The 23,363-nt window shown below is 44.4% G+C and overlaps 1 protein-coding gene across 2 annotated transcripts in view; it reads left to right on the forward strand.

Moving 5' to 3' along the window:
* UNC5C (unc-5 netrin receptor C) overlaps positions 1-23,363 on the forward strand; it is a 441,641-nt gene that overhangs the window by 281,504 nt on the left and 136,774 nt on the right. For both annotated transcript variants that reach the window (XM_078676216.1, XM_078676217.1), the window contains exon 3: positions 11,087-11,230. In XM_078676216.1, coding sequence (XP_078532342.1) covers positions 11,087-11,230 — 144 coding nt within the window. The remainder of the gene's footprint in view (positions 1-11,086; positions 11,231-23,363) is intronic.

Genomic DNA, 23,363 nt, shown 5'->3' on the forward strand with positions numbered 1-23,363 from the left:
CTAACAGGATGAAAATATGGCGCCTCCATGTGTGATTATGTGTGGGTGAAGCAAGCCCTGATTCCATCGATCGCGAAACCGGGCAGATAACGCGCGCCTCATAAAACACTGTGGGAAGTGGACTAAATGGCATAATTTCTTGACAATAATGATTTTTAGTTTTAATTAGTTGAATAGAAGCCTCAACTAATTTGCTTATTAATTTGAATATCATATGGCTAGTTCCTTGGGTGCCCATGTATTGTGATATGGCTAGAAGCCATATATGGATAAATGCATATTATATTTTGTTCTCTACTAGTGACCATTTTGTATCATTTAGAACTAGGCTGAAAGGCTATTGTATTTGATTGAAAAGTTTTTGGCCAATAATCTTCAGAGACAGATAACATGCACATATATATTTTATAAGACCTCAAGTTACCAGTGGTTGTGTATCTATATGAAGGAATGAGGCCAATGTCATGAAATAATGGCTTGCCAAGGGTAACATGGGTGCTAATGCAAGTAGGAAAGTGGATCCCCAGCCCCCCAGGAGAATGATAACAAGCATTTACAATGCAATGGTTTTGCCTTTGTTAAAGTTAGAGCTATTGGCATTGCTCTTGACATTATTTTTATTTTATTTATGTTTTGTTTTAACATAAATACATGGCATTGTAATTTACAATGCCACTAGCTTTATCTCTCGCAAATGACAGACAAAAACACCCACACAATGCCCTTCCACACACACAGCCACACAGAGCCCCCCACACACACAGCCCCCCACACACACAGCCACACAAAGCCCCCCCCACACACAGCCACACAAAGCCCCCCACACACACAGCCACACAAAGCCCCCCACACACACAGCCACACAAAGCCCCCCACACACACCCACACAGAGCACTCTACACACACTTACACAGCACAAGCAGGCAACAGGGGCACACGGAGGCACAAGCAGGCAACAGGGTCACGAAAACGGAGGCACAAGCAGGCGACAGGGTCACGAAAACGGAGGCACAAGCAGGCGACAGGGGCACGAAAACGGAGGCACAAGCAGGCAACAGGGGCACGAAAAAGGAGGCACAAGCAGGCGACAAGGGCACGAAAACGGAGGCACAAGCAGGCAACAGGGGCACACGGAGGCACAAGCAGGCAACAGGGGCACAAAAACGGAGGCAAGCAGGCAACAGGGGCACACAGAGGCACAAGCAGGCAACAGGGGCACAAGCAGGCAACAGGGGCACAAGCAAGCAACAGGGGCACAAGCAAGCAACAGGGGCACACGGAGGCAACTGCAGGCAGGACACTACCGGGCTGTGCCTTGGGACTGAGGACGCCGTGAAAATGGGGCATGTTATAGCGCCATAATTCTGTGAGTACTGACCCCCCTCCTTAAGGTGTGGAGCTCTCGGCACTGACCACTCGGCCACTGGTGGGCGTCATCACTGTACCAGCCCTCTCTTGGAAACTGGGAGCCCCGGCTCGTGCTGCTCTGCGGGGACAGGGTAGGTGGACAAATTCTGTCCGTGCAGCGAACGAGGGTGCGGCGGGCCTGCTGTTGCCCGGATCCTCCTGCTGAATACTGTGAGGAGCGAGGGAGCTCCGAGTGACCAGCCCGACACTACCTCACAAAGACTGAGGGCAGAGGAAGGTGCGGTAGTGGGAGCTGTAAGAGCGACATACACCCGACTCTCCAGGACCCCCTGAATGCGCCGCCGTGCACATCGGTCGGCTCACCGGCCCCCCACGCAGCAAGGGTCATACACGGATGCACGCTTTTGAGGGGTGCTGTGTGCTCGTCCCTGCCGCTGCCTCATGGTGTTTGCGGACGACATACACCCCATTCCACGACAGGGCCACCAGGGGAGGGGGCGAGAGAGAAGGAGGGAGAATCAGCGGGAGGGAACGGACAGACGGAGAGCGGGAAGGGGGGTGCCGGGGCAGGAACGGACACACGGAGAGCGGGAGGAGGGGTGCACCCAAAAACCAACAAGAGAACGATGACATTTGCTACCACACTCCTCCATACATGATGTGACATCAGCATGCACCCTGGCCTTTTCGACAGTTCACCACTCATACCCTTACTTATTGCTATAGTCATCCACAAAGAACACAACTCACTGCATACCCTTCCTCTTCTTAGTAAAACCCATGGTGACCTGACAGTAGCTAATAATTGCACAGTTTTGCATGACCACAGATTGTCCCTAACAGTATCTACAACTTTAGCTCTGCACTGGTAGGCACTCTGCACACATCCCACTAAAACTTTGTTAAACATTGTTCATGACATTAAAGGTAAATGAACCTAATTTTCTATCAGAATAACACCAGATGTACCTTCTTTGTTAAATATCTCTAGAAAGAACCAAACAGCATTCTCTGTGATCACTTGATCCACAAATGTCACTTCCACTCACTTGTGATAAATGATTGATCATAGCTACTGTCTAGTTTCAATGACAGACCTAAATGTAGAAAGTAAAAAAAAAAGAGAACCAGCACCCACTGACTGCCACACACTTTCAAGGCATATAATAGAACCTTCAGCTGGAGAGATAATCACTAAATATTTATGAGTCGACCTTTCCATCCCATCCCTGACACCAAAAGCCATTCTTAATAATTATTTTGACCAAATTATCATGCAAATAACTATATCAACATGACCCCTCCGGTGTCACAAATGAAGTGAGATGTTTCGAATCCTGGTGTAACTCAATTAATGTATGCTGCAGACATATCTAAAATTGTAAAAACTGAAATAACTTTCAATGTAGCTAGCATCTCATTGATATGCTGAAGCAGTTGACAATCCTCCAAATTTTGCGATTAAGATTGCGTAGATCCACACATAGACGCAAAGATTTACCTGCTTCAAGTGCCAACATAATTTGAGATAACTCCCCCTCTTCTATGGGCTCAATAACAGACATGGAACACAATTTGTCAAGTTCTTCCTTCAATTCTTGTCTAGGACAGAGAGGCACTGTTACAAATGGGGTTTCTGGTTCGCTAGGGCATGCACCAAAGCCAGGCAGAAACCACCACTCTAGTCAGGGCAAAGGAGGTACAAGCTGAAGATAACCTCTGCTCACCCCCTTCGTAGCTTGACCAGAGCAGTCAGGCTTTTCCTAAAGTCAATGTGTAAAGCAGTTGAGCAACACACTCATACATCAGCGACACACTAGGCACACCACAAAAGAAACTCCACACAAGGTAATATGAATTATCCATAAAAACACGTTAGAACACAATCACATATATATACTGTGCCACCAGGCTCTTGTCATGACTTCACAGGTAGTACATAAATCAGTGTGCCAATCGGGCAGTTGTCATAACTTTACATACATCACAAGACCAATCGGGCCACTGTCATGACCATTACAGTTAGGGATAGTCAATAACTATTTGTAGAAACTGTACTTAGTATAAAGCATTAGGCATAAGCATCACATAAGTCGCACATCACTTTGTCTCAGAGGAGGCCATAGGACCATAAGTCCCCCAGAAACATTTGTGCCCCCTAATGATATCCAGCACCAACATTTAGTCGTGCACCACAGCCCACTTGTAGCAGTGCAAACACCAATACATGAACATCCCAATCAGCACAACACCTGCGCTTTCCTTTGGGTACTTGGTGTCCTTTGTACAGGCTTCCGGGCCAGACACCCAACTACACCAGAAAATGCAGCAGTCCTCGTCCCCGGGGGCCTCCGTTGAGGTTTCACCCCGTTTTGGAGCACAACACCACAAGTAAGGGGTGCAACACACCCTGCCTTAACGCCAAAAATCTGGAGACCCCAATGTAGGCGAAATACCACGGGTAGGGGTGTCCCATGCTCTGCCCACGTTGACCGGGGACCTCCCTTCATGCCAAGGACTGGTCCCATGAGCGCATTGCATGGGGCTCATCAGCCTGAAGCTCAGTCTCACTTACCATTCCCTGGGGGCTGAGCGAGTGTAGGGTGCAGCCGTCCGCTGGTCCGGTCTCCTCACATTCTGCTGCAGGCCGCCTGGTGCGGCTGGGAGGCTCCTGCCATCGTTCACAATGCACGCACCCAGGGCTGCTATCCAGCTAGGGGGTCCATGTCGAAAGCGGCTGAATGGAGCCCGCAAGGCTCCGGTCTCTACTGTGTGTGTCTGGGCCCTACCCCCAACAAGGCTGAGGAAACCCACGGAGCACTCTTCCTCACAGGAGCCCCGCCAAGGACCAGGCTTCCACAGCCTGACTTCCAGTTGGCGTCACGGCTGCTCTCATCATGAGGAAGTAAGAGCCCACTTCTCAGGCTTAGAAGTTTATAGTTAGAAGCGCCCTACCCGTGCTGTACTAAGCAGGGGCGCACATCTTTGGGCCATAGGTTTTTTCAGTGCTTTCCCAGCGCACTATGATATGGGAAAAATGCCACATGAGCCCCACATCTGGGCTCACCTACACCGGCCACAAAAATCCTGGTTTCAGCACCTAGACACCGCAACGGCTTATAGTTTTGTAAAAGAGGCTGAGCTAAGAAAACACACCGCCAGCGGCCCGGGACCCGTGAGCAGCATCGGAGCGGCCGCGCTAGGATTGGCTCGCTCAGGGAGGCTCGTCTGAGAAGGACGCGCTGCCATTGGTCCACCGCCAGGGTCTACACGAAGGAGCTGCGCTCCTATTGGCCGAGGACCGGAGAGGCGTGCGGCGTCATCAGGGGCTCGTCCCGAGAGCCGCGCACGGATTGGACGCGCGCCTGTGCCCCTCGAGAAGAGGCGCTGCTGCCGGGGGAAGTCCTCCTGCCAGCCCCTGGGACCTCGCGTGACTGCTGCCTACCCCGCGTGTGGCGAACTCGTCACCAGAGATCCCCGACTGTTGTGGGGGCATAACGAGGAGCAAGGGGAAGGTGACCGGAAGCGCTGAGAGCGCAGGAGAGACGTGGCGGAAAAGCACTCACGCAAGCAGGAAGGCGGGTGACGGCAATGCCGGAACAGATTCGGGGGCGTTCCCGGCTTTTGGCTGACGTCGCGTGACGTCGGCAAAAGCCAAAGAATCTCGGGAACGCCCCCGAATCTGGTCCGGCATTGACGGACAGGCCCCTCGTCCAATGGCTAGGCTCCATTTATGGAGCCAGCCAATAAATGACGAGGGCCGACCCAAACCCACACTACAGTTCTCATCAGGTTTTCGCCTGCGCGAAAAAGATGCGCAGAGCGCATCTTTTCGCCAGGCAAAACCTAAAAAGCAGCCAGAATATGGGAGTAGTGAGTTGCTGGCAACCCAAGGTATTTGTGCCACTGAACCTAATGCACTAAATAAAGCACCACCCTTGTAACGAAAAGCAGTAGTGACTGGCAATAAACCTTTGAATCATGGGAAGGAAGTACTCTATTTTAGAACACAAGAGCGCCCTCATTTGGTATCAACCTCTCGGTAATGCAATATTATCTCCCATAGTCATGTAAGCAGGATACATATGGAATCCATGCTAAACAAAATAATTTAAAACCTGTAATTTGTTGCAACACAATGGCTAATGCAGTTTATTTCAAGCCACTTTCCGAATGGAGTCCTGTTCGCAAAATTTATTGGAATATACACTTTGCTGCTGTCATGAAGTGGAAAAACAGAGCTGGTCTTTGAATGTATCTTCATCAGCTCCAGACCTTGAACTGTCAGATGAAAGTGAAAGGAGAGAAATCTAAAAATGGCCAGGATTGTCATTTTTTATAAGGATGTAATTTAAACCTTCAGCGGTAGGTGTTGCTATGTGAGAACCCGATTGTTATGCCTCATAGCATGATACCTACGGCATCACACTTCACTTTAATAACAAATTCAATGCAGCTTCTTATGTTACAGGAAGCCTTGTATAAGGGGCATGGTCAATACATTATATTAGAACATTGGAATGTTGACATCTCCCCTCATGCGCTCAATGAATGTTGGACGCTTGTAAACGAAAGACAATCACTTTTGTTTCGAACCTTAATGCCTAGGATGCATTTTCCGTAATAACCTTTAGCTGCACATTATCCAACCCGAAACTGAAGATATAAGATTATGACATGTTCTTGGACAGAAGAGGCATATTTAAAGCAACACACCAATGCTCAATTTCAAGAAACTGGACATGCCTAGCAATCCTCCTGTGAGGTACAGATAACAAACTGTACTCAGTACCTCACTGAGTTTTTGTTTGCTTAAAAGTAGCAAAATTGTCAGCAATATCATTAAGATTTACAATTATTAACATGTCTGCCTTCAAGATTATTCCCTACCTCTTGTGAATACAGCTCTACTTGAATCATGATTGATGTTCTTTGTCTTTATTTCCACTACAAGCAACGATTGATGTTGGTTTTTGGCGGAGGCATCTAATAAACTGCATTGCAGTAACTTGTCGACCCTAATGGCTTACTTAGATACCTTCCCATCCTGGAGGGAGTAGCCTGAGGTGAGCCCTCCAAAGGTGGTCCAAGATGTTCCTTAAAAATCCCAATGTTTGTCTTTGTGTTTCTCCCTTTTTAGGTCTCGTGACCTTAAATGCGCGCAAGCGCATTGAGGAGCGAGAATTCAAGTGCTCGAAATCCTCTTCAAACTAAGGGCTTCGTTCCTTGGCGTTTTCTTGAAGTTCATGTGGCAACAGGCACGCGCTTTTGGGCCATAAACTCTGTTCCCCACAGCCTTACATTCATTTCTCCTCCCCCTCCCCAGCCAGCTTCCCCCAGGCCGCAGCAGCACTCCTCCCACACCAGCACCTCCCCTCTCTCTCCCCGCAAACACAGCCTTTACATACTTCAAAGGCTTATCACTTCACACGGCCGCAGGCCGTGCAACCAGAGCACTTCAGTTGCTGCGCAGCCCCCCTCCCAGCACTGCCTTGTTACTCTCGGCCAGGCTCCGCATTTCACCCATTGAAATAACTTCAAAGGCTTATCACTTCACACGGCCGCAGGCCGTGCAACCAGAGCACTTCAGTTGGTGCGCAGCCCCCCTCCCAGCACTGCCTTGTTACTCTCGGCCAGGCTCCGCATTTCACCCATTGAAATAACTTTAGAGCAGCATAAAAGAGTATACAAACAAAGTAATGTAACTAAACAGAACATATATTCTTAACTAAATGTGGCATATACATGGATAATATATGGAACGTATGTAAGCATAACATACCATATGTAGAGTGCAGAGTGCAGATTCAGAGTGCAGTGTGCAGAGTGCAGTGTGCAGTGTGCAGAGTGCAGTGTGCAGAGTGCAGATTGTGAGTGCAGATTGTGAGTGCAGATTGTGAGTGCAGATTCAGAGTGCAGATTCAGAGTGCAGAGTGCAGATTCAGAGTGCAGAGTGCAGATTCAGAGTGCAGATTCAGAGTGCAGATTCAGAGTGCAGATTCAGAGTGCAGAGTGCAGATTCAGAGTGCAGAGTGCAGATTCAGAGTGCAGAGTGCAGAGTGCAGAGTGCAGATTCAGAGTGCAGATTCAGAGTGCAGATTCAGAGTGCAGAGTGTAGATTCAGAGTGCAGATTCAGAGTGCAGATTCAGAGTGCAGATTCAGAGTGCAGAGTGCAGATTCAGAGTGCAGAGTGCAGATTCAGAGTGCAGAGTGCAGATTCACAGTGCAGAGTGCAGATTCAGAGTGCAGATTCAGAGTGCAGAGTGCAGATTCAGAGTGCAGATTCAGAGTGCAGATTCAGAGTGCAGAGTGCATATTCAGAGTGCAGATTCAGAGTGCAGAGTGCAGATTCAGAGTGCAGATTCAGAGTGCAGAGTGCAGATTCAGAGTGCAGAGTGCAGATTCAGAGTGCAGAGTGCAGAGTGCAGAGTGCAGAGTGCAGAGTGCAGAGTGCAGAGTGCAGAGTGCAGATTCAGAGTGCAGATTCAGAGTGCAGATTCAGAGTGCAGAGTGCAGATTCAGAGTGCAGAGTGCAGATTCAGAGTGCAGAGTGCAGAGTGCAGATTCAGAGTGCAGATTCAGAGTGCAGAGTGCAGATTCAGAGTGCAGATTCAGAGTGCAGAGTGCAGAGTGCAGAGTGCAGATTCAGAGTGCAGATTCAGAGTGCAGATTCAGAGTGCAGATTCAGAGTGCAGAGTGCAGATTCAGAGTGCAGATTCAGAGTGCAGAGTGCAGATTCAGAGTGCAGATTCAGAGTGCAGATTCAGAGTGCAGATTCAGAGTGCAGAGTGCAGAGTGCAGATTCAGAGTGCAGATTCAGAGTGCAGATTCAGAGTGCAGAGTGCAGATTCAGAGTGCAGATTCAGAGTGCAGATTCAGAGTGCAGATTCAGAGTGCAGAGTGCAGATTCAGAGTGCAGAGTGCAGATTCAGAGTGCAGAGTGCAGATTCAGAGTGCAGATTCAGAGTGTAGATTCAGAGTGCAGAGTGCAGATTCAGAGTGCAGAGTGCAGATTCAGAGTGCAGAGTGCAGATTCAGAGTGCAGATTCAGAGTGCAGATTCAGAGTGCAGATTCAGAGTGCAGAGTGCAGATTCAGAGTGCAGATTCAGAGTGCAGATTCAGAGTGCAGATTCAGAGTGCAGAGTGCAGATTCAGAGTGCAGATTCAGAGTGCAGATTCAGAGTGCAGATTCAGAGTGCAGATTCAGAGTGCAGAGTGCAGATTCAGAGTGCAGATTCAGAGTGCAGATTCAGAGTGCAGATTCAGAGTGCAGATTCAGAGTGCAGAGTGCAGATTCAGAGTGCAGAGTGCAGAGTGCAGATTCAGATTGCAGATTCAGAGTGCAGATTCAGAGTGCAGAGTGCAGATTCAGAGTGCAGATTCAGAGTGCAGATTCAGAGTGCAGATTCAGAGTGCAGATTCAGAGTGCAGAGTGCAGATTCAGAGTGCAGATTCAGAGTGCAGATTCAGAGTGCAGATTCAGAGTGCAGATTCAGAGTGCAGAGTGCAGATTCAGAGTGCAGAGTGCAGAGTGCAGATTCAGATTGCAGATTCAGAGTGCAGATTCAGAGTGCAGAGTGCAGATTCAGAGTGCAGATTCAGAGTGCAGATTCAGAGTGCAGATTCAGAGTAGTGCAGAGTGCAGAGTCAGAGTGCAGAGTGCAGATTCAGAGTGCAGATTCAGAGTGCAGATTCAGAGTGCAGAGTGCAGATTCAGAGTGCAGAGTGCAGATTCAGAGTGCAGAGTGCAGATTCAGAGTGCAGATTCAGAGTGCAGAGTGCAGATTCAGAGTGCAGAGTGCAGATTCAGAGTGCAGAGTGCAGATTCAGAGTGCAGAGTGCAGATTCAGAGTGCAGATTCAGAGTGCAGAGTGCAGAGTGCAGAGTGCAGATTCAGAGTGCAGATTCAGAGTGCAGATTCAGAGTGCAGAGTGCAGATTCAGAGTGCAGATTCAGAGTGCAGATTCAGAGTGCAGATTCAGAGTGCAGATGCAGAGTGCAGATGCAGAGTGCAGATGCAGAGTGCAGATGCAGAGTGCAGATGCAGAGTGCAGATTCAGAGTGCAGATTCAGAGTGCAGATTCAGAGTGCAGATGCAGAGTGCAGATTCAGAGTGCAGAGTGCAGATTCAGAGTGCAGATGCAGAGTGCAGATTCAGAGTGCAGAGTGCAGAGTGCAGATGCAGAGTGCAGAGTGCAGAGTGCAGATTCAGAGTGCAGAGTGCAGATTCAGAGTGCAGATTCAGAGTGCAGAGTGCAGATTCAGAGTGCAGATTCAGAGTGCAGAGTGCAGAGTGCAGAGTGCAGAGTGCAGTTGCAGAGAGAACTCAGCAGCACCACCACAGCATCACTCAGCACCACCACAGCACCACTCAGCAGCACCACCACAGCATCACTCAGCACCACCACAGCACCACTCAGCAGCACCACTCAGCACCACCACAGCACCACTCAGCGCAATCCCAGCATCACTCAGCGCAATCCCAGCATCACTCAGCGCAATCCCAGCATCACTCAGCGCAATCCCAGCATCAATCTGTGCAACCATTCAACAACAACTGGTTCAATTATGTTCTCTCAATGTTTCAAGCTTTATTACAAATGTCACAAAAAGATGTTATTTCACTTCTGTTCTTGGATTTTCATCACAATAAAATACACTGAACATAATCTTCACAAACGTTATTTACAAAAGTTTAAGCTATTGCCAATATAAATTACAATCACTTTTATTTAAGCATTAATTATTTTAAAAAATTAAAAGCCGTTGCTATTTGTAATATCAATACATCTAAGTCACGTAAATACAAAACATGTTGCATTACAAATGCTATAGTCGTCACATGTGCGAAAGTTATAACTATTGGCATTGAAAATGACAAAGCTATTAATTTAGCTATTTTCAAAATCAACACTTAAATAAAAAAAATTGTCATTTACAAGACCAATAGCTCAAACTTTCATAATGCGAGACCTATTGCATTGCAAATGCTTGTTAATTTAGAACATTCTACCCTCATCAGGGAATGGTCCAATATCATTGTCACCCTTCTGCCTCAGGTCTCACCCTCATATAAGTCTTCTCCCAGATTCAGGGCCTTTAATAACCGTTACCGCCCTAGGCAGGGGGCTATAATGCTTAATTATAACATTGGAATGTTGAGAGCTCTTCTGAATACAATGGAGTGGCTCAGGACTCATAATGGTTTGTACACACCTTCTGTTCGAACATTCCAATTTTTCACTTTTTTACATTTTTTAATTGAGAACATTCTACCCACGTGTGTATGAAGTTCTAATACCTTTGCCTCAAGCTATAACATTTGTTAACTGCCTTCATCCTCATTATAAGAAGAGTCTTTAACAATCGTTATTGTCTTTTGGTAACATGCTGTAATGCATAAGTAAGACATTAGTACTCTGCGTATTATATGTTATAGATGGCAATTCAGACAGACAAAAAGACACACTTACGGACGCTTGAACTGACAGTTTTGTAGACTACATAAATTTGTTGTTACACTAATAACAACATAAAAAAAGTTGGCGGATCACAATGAGATCAAGGTTAGCCCAGCAACTTTTGCTGTGATCGTTGACCAAGGTTGATATGTCTCTCCTTATTTCAAATTTGCATTGTATAGCATCATAGCTTACTAGGTAGGAGTATCTTATATGATCAGAGATGTACTTCACACTATTTTCTATGTCTTTCAGGCCTCATTGTCCGGGAGGTGAGTATCGAGATCTCCCGCCAGCAAGTGGAGGAGCTTTTTGGGCCAGAAGACTTCTGGTGCCAGTGTGTTGCCTGGAGCTCTGCGGGCACCACTAAAAGTCGGAAGGCCTATGTCCGTATTGCTTGTGAGTATCATTCGACTTGCACTACATGCAGATAGCTGCTTCATTACTTTATTTTGCAGCTAAATAAAGATCTTTATTTTTATCCAGAGGAAATCTTAGAATCTGGCAGCAACACTAGTGATTTGGGTGTTGGTCAGTCAACTGTATGAACATGTCAGATTAGCAGACAGTGCAGATGGGAGCAGAGGGTAGAGACCTGTGAACTCCTTAATAAAATCTTTTTGAGTTCATTACTTTTTCCTATTTTTCCAATGTCCCAAATTTAGGGAGTTACAGCCTGGCATCAATGTATACAGAATCAGATGATGGCAGCTAATCACCCAGCAGAAACCAGTGCTCACTGGCATCTCTGCAATTGATATTGTGGACTAGTGCCAAAGAGGATAACAACGACGACTGTGTATTTTATACATGCCACGATTTGATTTTTCAATAGGAGCATGAATAATGGGTGTTATTATTATCCAACTCAATGGTACTCCTTTTATTATTTTCCAAAGGAAGGGAGAGACAGAATAAACCCTATTGAAATAAATAGTGGTGTTGTGTGGACAGACACTGCATTCACCGAGCTACCAAGGTAACAATCACAATGTATTCATAATTCATAACATCCTGATGGTGCAGAAGTCAATTTAATTTTATCAGTTCAAACCGTAACTTACAATGTGGGCTCCAGCCCCACGCTATGTTATTCTTCAAGCAAATTAATCTCTGCTACAATTTTAGAATGGAGCATAAATCAAAAATATCATAACAAACATCATCATTACAGTTGATTAGTTCAGTGAATGATATAAATCCGTTCACAGAAATATCAGATAAAGGGTCATGTTAAAGTCAAAATAATGTAGTGAGTGCTAAGCATTTTCATTAAAGGAATTTAGGGCCATATTATCAAGAAAGGGCGCTACATTATCGCCACCTTTATCGGCAGGAAACTGCAGCTAAAGCAAAGGATAATGGGCTTGATAATATGCCCTTGTGAATTCCCATAGAAGCCCATGTTCTGGTGTTAACATGGGCTTCTATGGGAATTCACAAGGGCATATTATCAAGCCCATTATTGCCGCTTTAACGGCAGTTTCCTGCCGATAAAAGCGGCGATAATGTAGCGCCCTTTCTTGATAATATGGCCCTTAGTTACTATTCTATGTAGATTAGTTCAGAATTTAGGCAGAATCTTTGAAGAGTTCTTGAAAAGAGCAAGATCAGTGGAGCATTTTAGAAGCCGAACTCCATATAAAGAGCAGTTCAAGACTCGGCTGAACCTCCGTATGAGTACCATAAGTGCTGGGGAAGCTACACTCGTAAAGGCATGAGAAAAGGTCAATCAGAAAAGGTCCCGCCAAAGTTGGAAGTAACAAAAAGCTACCAGCAGTAGCTTACTGCAACTCTCTCCATAGAAAGATCAAGTCGAAGAGACTGCGCTCAAAAAGAAGTGCCTGAGTGACTCCCTCTGCCTAGGAAACATGCACTATTACAAAAAATAAAAACCCAAGTATAAATCCATTTCGGTGTTCGATCATATCGAGCCAATGAAGAGGAATCGTCCGATGGTCAGCAGCTTCTTCCTTTGTTTCCCTGGAGAAATACACCATGTCAACAGGGTACTACTTAAAATTGTAATTTAGTTGCTAGACATTCATGTGCTTGTAACATTTGCTTTGGGTTTCCATGAGAAACTTCAGCGATATCTAACAAGTGGCTATTCAGTGTTCGACTGCGTAACAAGGAACTACTCTAAAGACAGAAACATTTTATTTGCAACGTCCTGGTTAAATCATGAGATTCACATCTTCAAGTAAGCAGTATTGTTTTAATATACTGTTCAGTATTCAGCGTTGTATGAGTATGTAAAAGCTAAACTATCTAAATACAATGAGAACATGTAGCTCTGAAAATAGAAATATATTTTATAAAGTGCACACATTCCACAGCAATTGCAAGTTTAAACAGGCCACATTTAGGTCATATATTAAACACATTTGTGCATGGTTCAGCAATTCTTTAAAGCCATTTATTTATTAAAGAGAAAATAAGGAAATATAAAAATATAAAAAGAAGAGTAAGGCCTAGTCTGGGCCTAGCAATGGAAATATGATAGAAATGAAAGGTTACTGCTTTTTGCACTCATTTTCTGCATGTCATTTTAAAAACAAGCTGCGTGATAACGCTGCACCCAAGCTTTTATAGGTTTGATATAGGCACATTTTCCCATGTGTTGTAAATTCTGTTAAGTTTCAAGCTTGATTTTCCTTCTCTATCAATCCCCACTATGCATGCATCATAACAGTTTGAGGAGATCTGTCTGGAGCTGACCTTATTTTTGGCACAAGAAACAATGTTTCTTATTTTTTGTGCCAATCTTCTATTAAACCATCACCCAGGCAGTCCTGCAACACTGTTTGCAAAGCATCCCACTGCACTTTGTTGCAATGAGAGATTATAGCAAGAGTTTGATGAAAAGATATATATTTTTTGTATAAAGGCTGACCTTATCTAAGGTCTTTGCAAAAAAACAAGCTCTAGAAACTCCACCTCCTCATTCATCAGTTCACATCAAGCATTTTTTTACCTGGATTGGTTCAATGTTCTTTTATTAGCATATAAAGGATATATTATTATTTATGTATTACATTTATTTAAGTAGTGCGAACGAAGCAAAATGGTTGGAAGAGTATTTCACATGTATTAGGAAATACAATAAAACATTTGTAGAGAAAAAGCACAGCAATATATGACATGAAGTACCCTTTCTTGCACATTGCAAGCTTTCCTTTGTGAATTTAAAGGCTGAGATCCTTTATTAGGTTATGGTACTCTGAGGTGGCTTGTGCTATCCTTTTAACATATGTCAGGGGTTATTTTATTCCTTATATTACTTTGACATACTATTTCCCTTCCCCCCAAAAACCCACATCCTTGGCCAGGGATCTTATGCCTTAGAGCAAACAAGTATCGTTGAAAATATGTAAAATAAATGCAGTGAGAAATTAGACACATCAATATACAAATAGTAATTTGTTGCAAATATATTCTAAACAGTTTAATGTAAGTCCCTTTCTAAATTAATTCTAGTTCATAATGTCTCGTAATGTACATCAATATTTTGCTTTTCTGCAATAAACTATAGCTGTGTTGAAAACAAACAAGCTGCCATAAATGTTACCATTTTGCTAATGACTATTCCTTTCAGGGAAACAGTCCTGAAAATCTGAACAGTTATTTGTTAACTGTGTAAATAGCAGTTGAAATTCTGCCTTTTTGACCTGTCCTTCACACTGTCCCCTGGCACAGTAATGAGGCTCTGTGATATCACAGCTCAAATGTAATGCCTTTTTACATTGAACCTTTAACTAATTATTCCCAGTCCCACATATATACTGCAGTAAGAACATGAGAGAACGGTTTTAATCAGCTATTGCAGGTTTTCAAGTATAAAGACAGTAAAAAGTGAGAAAGGACGCAGTGGTTGAGAGGGTCCCATTGGTAAATGGAAACTTAAAGATGGACTCTGAATAGGTGCGCCGTCTGTTTTTTTTCTGAATAATAACAGTTTATGGTTGAGTCCAAGATCCTCTGGCAGATGAAGGCATGGAGTCAGACATGAGAAGTCTTGTTTCAGTGATTATTATTTTATCTTTCAAGACTTCGGGTTAGCTGCTTGATGTCTAGACCTATATACCTTGGTGTAAACCTAACTAATTTGTTCATATTACCTCAGAAATTAATGTTCTGTCTGAATTAACTTTCTTTGCACACCATTTAATTCTGCACCTTACTGTCTGCAATGGTAAATCAGCTGTAATGCATTCATTGACAACAATAGTAGATGCCATTTTTTATTGAAACTGTGACCTTTAAGGATACCAATAACATTGTCCCCGTTCTTCTGCTGCTACTGCGTAATGAGATTACACGGGTGTGTTCACGTCCCATTCAGTACTGCCCGGGTGAGCCTGTTAAACTGACTTGACAGTGGCTCTGTTTCTGAGCTACCGAGACGCTGTTTTCAAGATGAAGGGCCACATTGTCGCGAAAGCGCAGCCGGCGGTACTCAAAGTCAAAAGTATTCGTCCTCACCGTGGCTGTCAAAGTGTTTCAGACGAGGCCTGCAAGTACAGGTGGACTAAGGCAGAGAGGGTAAGAGGCGACCAGTTTATTAACCAAAAAATAATTGTAGATTTAGGGATTGTGTTAAAGACCTCTTGCTGAATGGTAGAAGGTGAAGGATGACGAACACACCAAGCCACAAACTAGTCTTGGTAATTGTGGTAAAACCAGTCAATGACTGAAAAAACTAGTAATGACCCGTGAGAAAAAACGCAAGGACAATGACGATAACTGAGTACAATCTGTTTTATGAGAACAGGTATTGTAGATGCTTGGCAATCTTTGTTCACCTACAGATCAGATATGGTGAAACACAACTTTTGGTATAACTTTACAAAATAATTGGCCTTCTGTTGAAAGAGGGTGAAAAGACAGCAATCAGTGCCTGTCTCCTCCCAGGCTTCTGGTGTCCACACATTGATCTGCACCCCAAACGACTTTAGACTGTGTATTTGTTCTGTTCATTAGGGACACAAAATTTGCACAGATATGCACTGGAGCTGGATTTTACACCCATAACCCTAATGGGCCAAACACTGAGCTGGGCGGCGTGGCCTCCCACAAAGAACACAGCAGCATTAGACTTGAGTACAGTTCTCTCAAGTACACCGTAAACGCAGAACCCAGGCAGAACAATTTGCACTAGGTCGCGATGTTACAATTAGCACTTCCCATCAGGAAGAAATGTAAAAAAGATGTAAAAAAAAAAGAGGCAGTAATGCTCTTGCTTTGCAGCCTTGTGGAATTATCATAGTCTCTTGAGGGCCGGTCTCAAAGTCTATTAAAACTAAAAATGGTATTAAAGAGCTGTGCTCATTGACCGTGTAATAGAATTAGCTGAAAAGTAATTTGAAAGTGTGAAGGATGCATATGCCAGAGAAGCTGCTCATGTTTGCCTTAAGAGATTGCTCGTGAAGACGCACTTGTGTCGCTTTACTGCAGTCAGACCTTCTCCATGCTGTCGGCCTTCCTCCCCAGGCGCTACTGAAAGATTAATCTCCACTTCTGGATTGCTATAGGTTCTGCTAGCTAACAGCAAATTATAAATGCTTTCAGCATTAAATAGCGCCATGAAGCGGTGCACATCTTCATGGTACCCTGTAGAGAGGCGGATTTAAGGGATGGAATTTGAACCGGATATTGGGGGGACAAACTGCGGACTACCATCACCCTAGCCATCTATAAGGAAGCTAACATGCTATTAGAAGGTACGTGTTATTGGTATTCAGCAGGACAAGAAAATGCCAACTCCTCACGCGGAGATAAACTGCCAACCGCCATTTTCCCGTTCATTAATCCTCCGCCCTGCATTCCATGCATTCATCTGATGTTCATGACCATTGGCACCAGAAGGATGCGACCCACCACATCTTCCCCATACAATGAATAAAGAACAGATTTCCAAACAATGATACATAATACTCAGAAAGGTGGTACTTTACCGTGTCTAAGTAACAATATGCAATGCACAGAGATAAACTGCCAAGTGCCGTTTCCCCGTTCTTCACAAATCCTCCACCCCAAATCATTCCATGCATCCTTCTGGTGCGCGTGGCCACTGGCACCAGAAGAATGGAACCCAACACCATCCAACATAGTTCTTCCTCCAGAAGCCCTGTACTGCTTGACTTGTCTAACAGTGTTTTCCATTGAAATGGATATGTAATAGTGCAGGTATTCTCTATCACATAGCAACTTTGTAATGCTGAAATGTGCCCGTAGTCTTCCATTTAAAGTATTACACCACTACTGAGAATTGATAATGGAATTCCTTTCGAATTAAATAAGTTCCTTCCAATTTATAGGACTCAACTGAGCTTGCACAAGCATCTTGAGGCAAATTAAAAGGCAAATACTACACCATGGAAAATAACTTAACACCAATCTCTGATTCAAATGATGGGCTCTTCCAAAACCCCCACTTTGTCCCTATTCCAAGGTGCAGAACTCTGTACGTGAAGTTAATACCGCACCTTGTAAATGCTGAACCGTACGGTCTTGATATTTGGTGCATGCAGTAAGGCCACCCTATAACCACAGGGCTGGTAATGAGCCTGAAAGTCTGCTCTCCCAGGGAGCTTGTGCTTCTCCTGAGACATCAACAGAATCAACAAAGCGGCAAAGAGTAACATAAAAACGGAGGATATGGATTGAGCGACAGACTGAAAATAAAATATGAGAGCTGAGAAAGAGAGAGACAAGCAGTCTAACCTGAGGTGTTAAAGAGAGGAAAAGTGAAGAAAGCAAAACATTTTGTATTTTATAAAAATGGGTGCAGAATGTTTGTGGTTTACTCATCAAACCCGTATGGGCCTCATTTACAATATTTTGGCGCACTGCAGCACAGCAGCCGAGCTCCAGCGCAGACACCCTTGCGTCAATTTGCATGGCTGCCTGTGCTGAGGGGATGATTGTTTTTGTGCATGAAGGGACACCTTCTTGCACATAAACGATCATAGATGGCATTTTCCTCTGTAGCGCGCATAGAAAGAGGAAAAAACGAGGAGAAATTAAAGTAATTATCCTCGTTGCACCATTCCTCGTAAATATGGGAATGCTTCAGATTTCATGGGTGTTGCTGGGAACACCCACAGCAACACCCGTGGAACTCCTCTTTCACGCAGTTTTCTGCGTGAAAGGAGCACATATCTACAAGGCCATGATAAGCCATGTTAAGTGGCTTTGAGTCACCTTTTAACTATGCTGCGGCACATTGCACCGACGGAGTGTCAAAAAAGTGACGCTCCGGTGGTGCAAAAGTACCACTAGGGCCTCGTAAATGAGGCCTTAGCTTTTTTAATGAACCTTTATCATTGTAGTAGCCTCATTAGAATGACATATTTGGAGGTATTCAAGCAGGCTCTAATGAGCACATGGAAGTCGATCAATAAACAGTTTATCACTATCACATGTTGTTCAGTGGCTTATGTCTAACACCAGCTATTTATGCAGCACCAAGATCCCTTTTCTGAGCCCACCTCAGCAGCAAAGCGCCTGGAGACGCGCTTCACCTCAGCAAGTGCCTGCCCCTCTGTCTGTACGCGAGAGCGCGTGTGATAAACGAGTATTGTGGGTTGCATGTGATGTATTGAGGCCTTCGGGTCACGCTGAAAACATGTTTCCCATTAATTCCACCAAGGACGACCAAGGACAAAACATTGGGTACATATAGAGCTGAACATAGGTCAAGACCAGCTGCCAATAGCTGAAGGCATCTCTAGGCCTTGACCCTTCTCCTGAATGTTTTGGCGGCAAAAACACTCCTGTGCAGGAAGTAAGGCCTATTTTGTTTATTGTTCCTGTGACCACTCCTTTGAGTGAGATTGCAATAAATGAGTCCCAGTGGAACGCCTTTAGTAGTAGCTTCCTTCCGCAGCGAGAGAGCTGATGAAATGCAGTGCCTTACATGTGTATCTAAGTGGTGTGTGATAAGTGGCGTACGGCAGTAGGGTGCTCAAGATGGGAGGAAGGAATAACAGAGACTCCTTTCTTAAAGAGAATGTTACTGATGTTCACTCAAGCATGTGGTAAAAAGTGTACATAGAATGACTGAACTTATTTAGTTCAAAATATTTTATTGAAGAATTATTTAACATATATGAAACACAATACAGAAAATAATACCGAAAGGGCAGTTGTAGTTTGTAGCAAACTGAATGACCTCAGTCACTGTCGACAGATAGATGGAATTAAAAAGCATAGTTTATTTATTTCACTTTTTTTCCTGCTAACATTTAAAAAATAAAATAAAATGTACATTGTTTGATTGAAAGTAGTAGACATACGTTTTGCATGGACTTTGGAGTGCTTGGCGTAAGACTGCTTGATCATATTTGCCGCATAAATTGAGGTACATTTTATATGCCTCACATCCACATTTGTTTCATGCTTGAAACTTCAAACTTACTGATAAACACTGCTGGACCAGATGGTGTTGTGGTTGTGATGAGAGGTGCCATATGCAACCACATGGGTGGCCTTTGGATAGAAATGCCCTTGTGACGTGTTGTCTATTCTTCCTGGCAGAGCCTTACAAATATTTCACATTCTTACTTGCATGCTCACCCAGCAACCCATTGTAAACTCAAATGTTAGGTCACTAAGGCCCTGCACTGGAAAATGGAAATTTCTCCCAGGAGCAATCATGCGTATAGATACCAAGCTAACTATCAAGCGCCTAGCCTAGGTTTAATTTGCAGCGAGACACATAGGGGCATATTTACAAGGAGCTAGCACTGCCGCAGCATAATTATATTTTACACAGAGGTGGCACCATCAGTGCTCCACACTGATCCATATTTACAAATGGATGCATTGGGCCAAATGCGCCAGTTTGTAGCAGTCTGTATCACATTATACCTGCACCAGGTATAATGTTCACAAGGTAGGCGTTCCCACGTTAAAAGCCACGTAAAACTGATGCAGTGAAATTTACATTTTTTTACTTTGTCACTCTACGACTTGACTGTATCAAAACGCCTACGCTTTCTCAAACCAGGCAAAAGGATTGATGCAGGGCTTTTAACATGGGACTCGCCTCCGTGTTCTGAAGCATTGCTGGAGTTGCATCCGTCTTATGACCAACTCCAGCAATACATCACCTTAGTGTCAAAAGATGCATCAGAATTTCTGACGGATCCATGAATCCTTGCGACATGGAGCACTGTATTGTAAATGCAGCACATCCATACCATCATTAAAGCATTTGCTGCAGGTGCAAGAAATGGATGCCGATGCGTCAGTTCTTGTAAATATGCCCCGTAGGGTCATATGCATGGAATAAGTGTCATTTCTCAGCATTTAAGGAGCTATGTCCTGAACATTCGAAAGAGAAGCTGCCAAAGGCATTGGTCCCCATAGTTCATGCAATCAACAATAAGCTGGTGAGGACCAATGACTTTAGGTTCCAATATGATAATACCTCTGAGTACTGTGTGGGTGGGGGCAAAAAGAGCACCAAAGGGGCACAAGAAAGATCTGGGACTACTTATTAAAATTCAGATGAAAGAACACAGAAAGCGCTCAAATCCCATTACACAGCGGAGATTCCATATTCCCTGGCTCATCATGTACCTATATCCATACCCCACAATCATAATTTCCATTTTATCTGCCACCGTCTGTAGATCTATCTATTGTGGAATGCAAGAACAACACAAGTGTATTGATCTCATGTAAATACAATCGAAAACATGTGTTTCCTCCTTTGATTGGCTGCTCTGTGATCTCCAGCACCCTACTAATGTCTCTCCAGCCTGTGTCCACTGAGACCTGCTTTCAAATGGCGGGCTCTTCATTGTTCATACCACAAGACTGGTGACAGGGGGGTGTTGTGGTAGGAAGTTTCTCCAGATTAACAGGTGATCAAACTGATTTGCGCCTTGCAGTTGGGAGTGGGCTTCTTGGAAGTGTGGACAGAATATATATACAGTTTCACACGCCTTTTCCTCCCTCAAGCACACGTGGTAGAGCAAGGGGTCTCCTGTGGTATCGTTCGCATTAAAATTGACTTTGCGTTTTTAGTTCTTTCTACATCTGATTGGAGCTGAGCCGCTGGAAGCGGCCAGGCTTTGATTTTGTAAAGGCTTTGATTTGCTGGTTTTCTGCAGCAATGTTCTTGCCACAGTTCCTGGAGACAGCACTGCTTAAGAGCATGGAAGATTCCCTAAGGTCCACCAAGGTCACAAATTCATCTTTCTGTGACAGTAATGCAGAATTGTTCTCCGCGCTCCTCCAGGTTTACATCTAATTTCTGTCTGACAAGTGTCCCCTTTAGGTACTTATTCATTAGTCAACCTTACATTAGGATCTGTCTGTACGGCAATGCGGCCTGCCGCAAAGCCCATTGCTCAGCGATGACAAAGGATATCCGAAAAGTGACGCCCACCCTAAATGACAAATGTCATGCTCTATCAAAGACAAAACATATGTTATGGGTGGGGGCAGGGTGGCTGGACTAATGTTCGGATCCTAAATGTCTGCAACAAATTCCATAGTATTGGGATTGCACCTTTTGGCTCAGAAACCACATTTAAAGCTTAGGGAAAAAATGAGGTTATCATTTTATTTTCGAGTTCGGCGGTGATTGAATTTTAGGGTCTGTAGAGTTCAGTGCATTTCGTAATTTGCCGCTGTAGAAGGAGTGCCAGTGACATTAGCCGTGTCCGTCAAATTTGAAGGGTCACCAGAAGTGAGATGTGACAGATGACGACAGCCCGGAGGTCTAATCTCAGTTCTAATATGTGCGGCCGCTGTCTCATGGACGTGGCCAGTGAAGTGGGACACGGGTGAGAGGGGATGCTGACCTGGGCAAGAGAATACTCAATGTATTGGAGCGACACGGGGAGGCGGGCATTGCTGCGAGTGACAAGCCCACTTGAGAAAGTGTGCAGCATGTCCCTCTGCTAGTGGTAGCTGCTAATACCTTCAGAAAACAGACAGAATGTTTTCTGAACATATCACACCATGAGATTAGCATAAACCCTTGTCTTACTCTGGCTGATTGCCACTGTTGCTGTGAAGCATATGCTTTATCCCTAAATGAGGCTGTTTACAGTAAAGTAACACAGCATTATTAAGAGAGCAGCTGTGCTCGTTGCTCCATATCATCAGAGACATTTTGCTCACCTTGTTGGTGTCTTGCTCCTCAAACGTTCCCGGATCACTGTACTTCTTTGTAACCACCCCTACTGCTAACATTTGTACGTATCCTTTGTTGGTCGGGACAGCAAGGGCCACATACTTCTCAATAAATACTTATTAAAAAGTAAATATCTTGTGGTTCTCTTAGAGACAGCACCACAGAGAATCTTTCTGTTAATGTTTGTAGGTGTATATGTGGCCCCTTCTCAGTGGTTTTGTGTGAACTTTCTTGCGTACATTTATAACAGAGTAGCTAATCTGTAGGTGCAGGTTTAAATACCATGCATCAATGCCACGCGGTCTTTGCAAAAAGCTACCTTAAACCAGTGCTTAATTTGTAAACAAATAAGTGTCAGGGCACTCGTCAGGAGGCCATTTCAGCTTGCACCACCCATTGCCCCTTCCAGAGCTGCCAATTGCACTACCAACTCAACTACTAACTATCATACCCTACAAGTTTGACAATTCAGGCTATTCCAGGCCCCCAACGCTATAAGAATGGCTCGGACTGCAGGTATTATCAATTTTTAATGTATATTGAATTAAAATACAACTGTTCTTGGGCTTATCTCTAAATTAATCAGATAGCGCCACCATGTGGCAGACTGTCATTAGCGTTGGTGTTTACAATTAAGTGCCGGTGCCAAACACCGGAAACCACCTGCTCAAATTGAGCACTGAAGTATGGCAGCTGATGGCCGAGTCGTGCCAAACATTCATACTGTCTTTGCAAATCACTCATCCTGTCAGGCCATATGCTGTAGCCATACTTGTAAATCACTAAGACCCACTTGACCGGATCCCCTTCACAATTTCTTTTACTGTGTTTCTGCCACCCTTTGACCGGCAGCTGCACACATTGTCTATCGGTCCGTTGGAGGTGTTCTCCCATGTTTCTATCAGCCAGTGTATATTGTCAGATATGTTATGCACACTTCTAGAATGTCTTTTCTGCTAAAAAAAAATTTTTTTTGCTTTTGTGTGTCATTGCTCTAGTCTAGGTATTTCAATGTATGTACTAGCCTTTCTCCTTTCTTCAAATGTAAGGGAGTCAGTTATCCATGTGAACTGTGAGCTTTGTGAGCTTTCTCGGGCCTAGGGGGGTCCACTGGCCAATCATCTGTATGTTTATAGCACAGCGCTAGTGACTGCATAGAACCTAGGTCTCGATAAAGAACCCATCTTATCATTTCAATTAGTGTGGACAGCCTCATCCAAGGACCCATGAAGGCATTGGACAAAAATACACAATAGGAATAAAATACAAAAAAGTAGAAACTAAATGTTACTTGGAAGGAGGCAAGTTGGATATGCTGAGTCTTACTCTGGTTGTGGAACCCTTGTAAATCTTTACGTAAGTCCTGGACTGTTAGTG

This window comes from Lissotriton helveticus, chromosome 2_1, assembly GCF_964261635.1.
Source record: "Lissotriton helveticus chromosome 2_1, aLisHel1.1, whole genome shotgun sequence".
In the NCBI taxonomy this organism is placed as follows: Eukaryota; Metazoa; Chordata; class Amphibia; order Caudata; family Salamandridae; genus Lissotriton; species Lissotriton helveticus.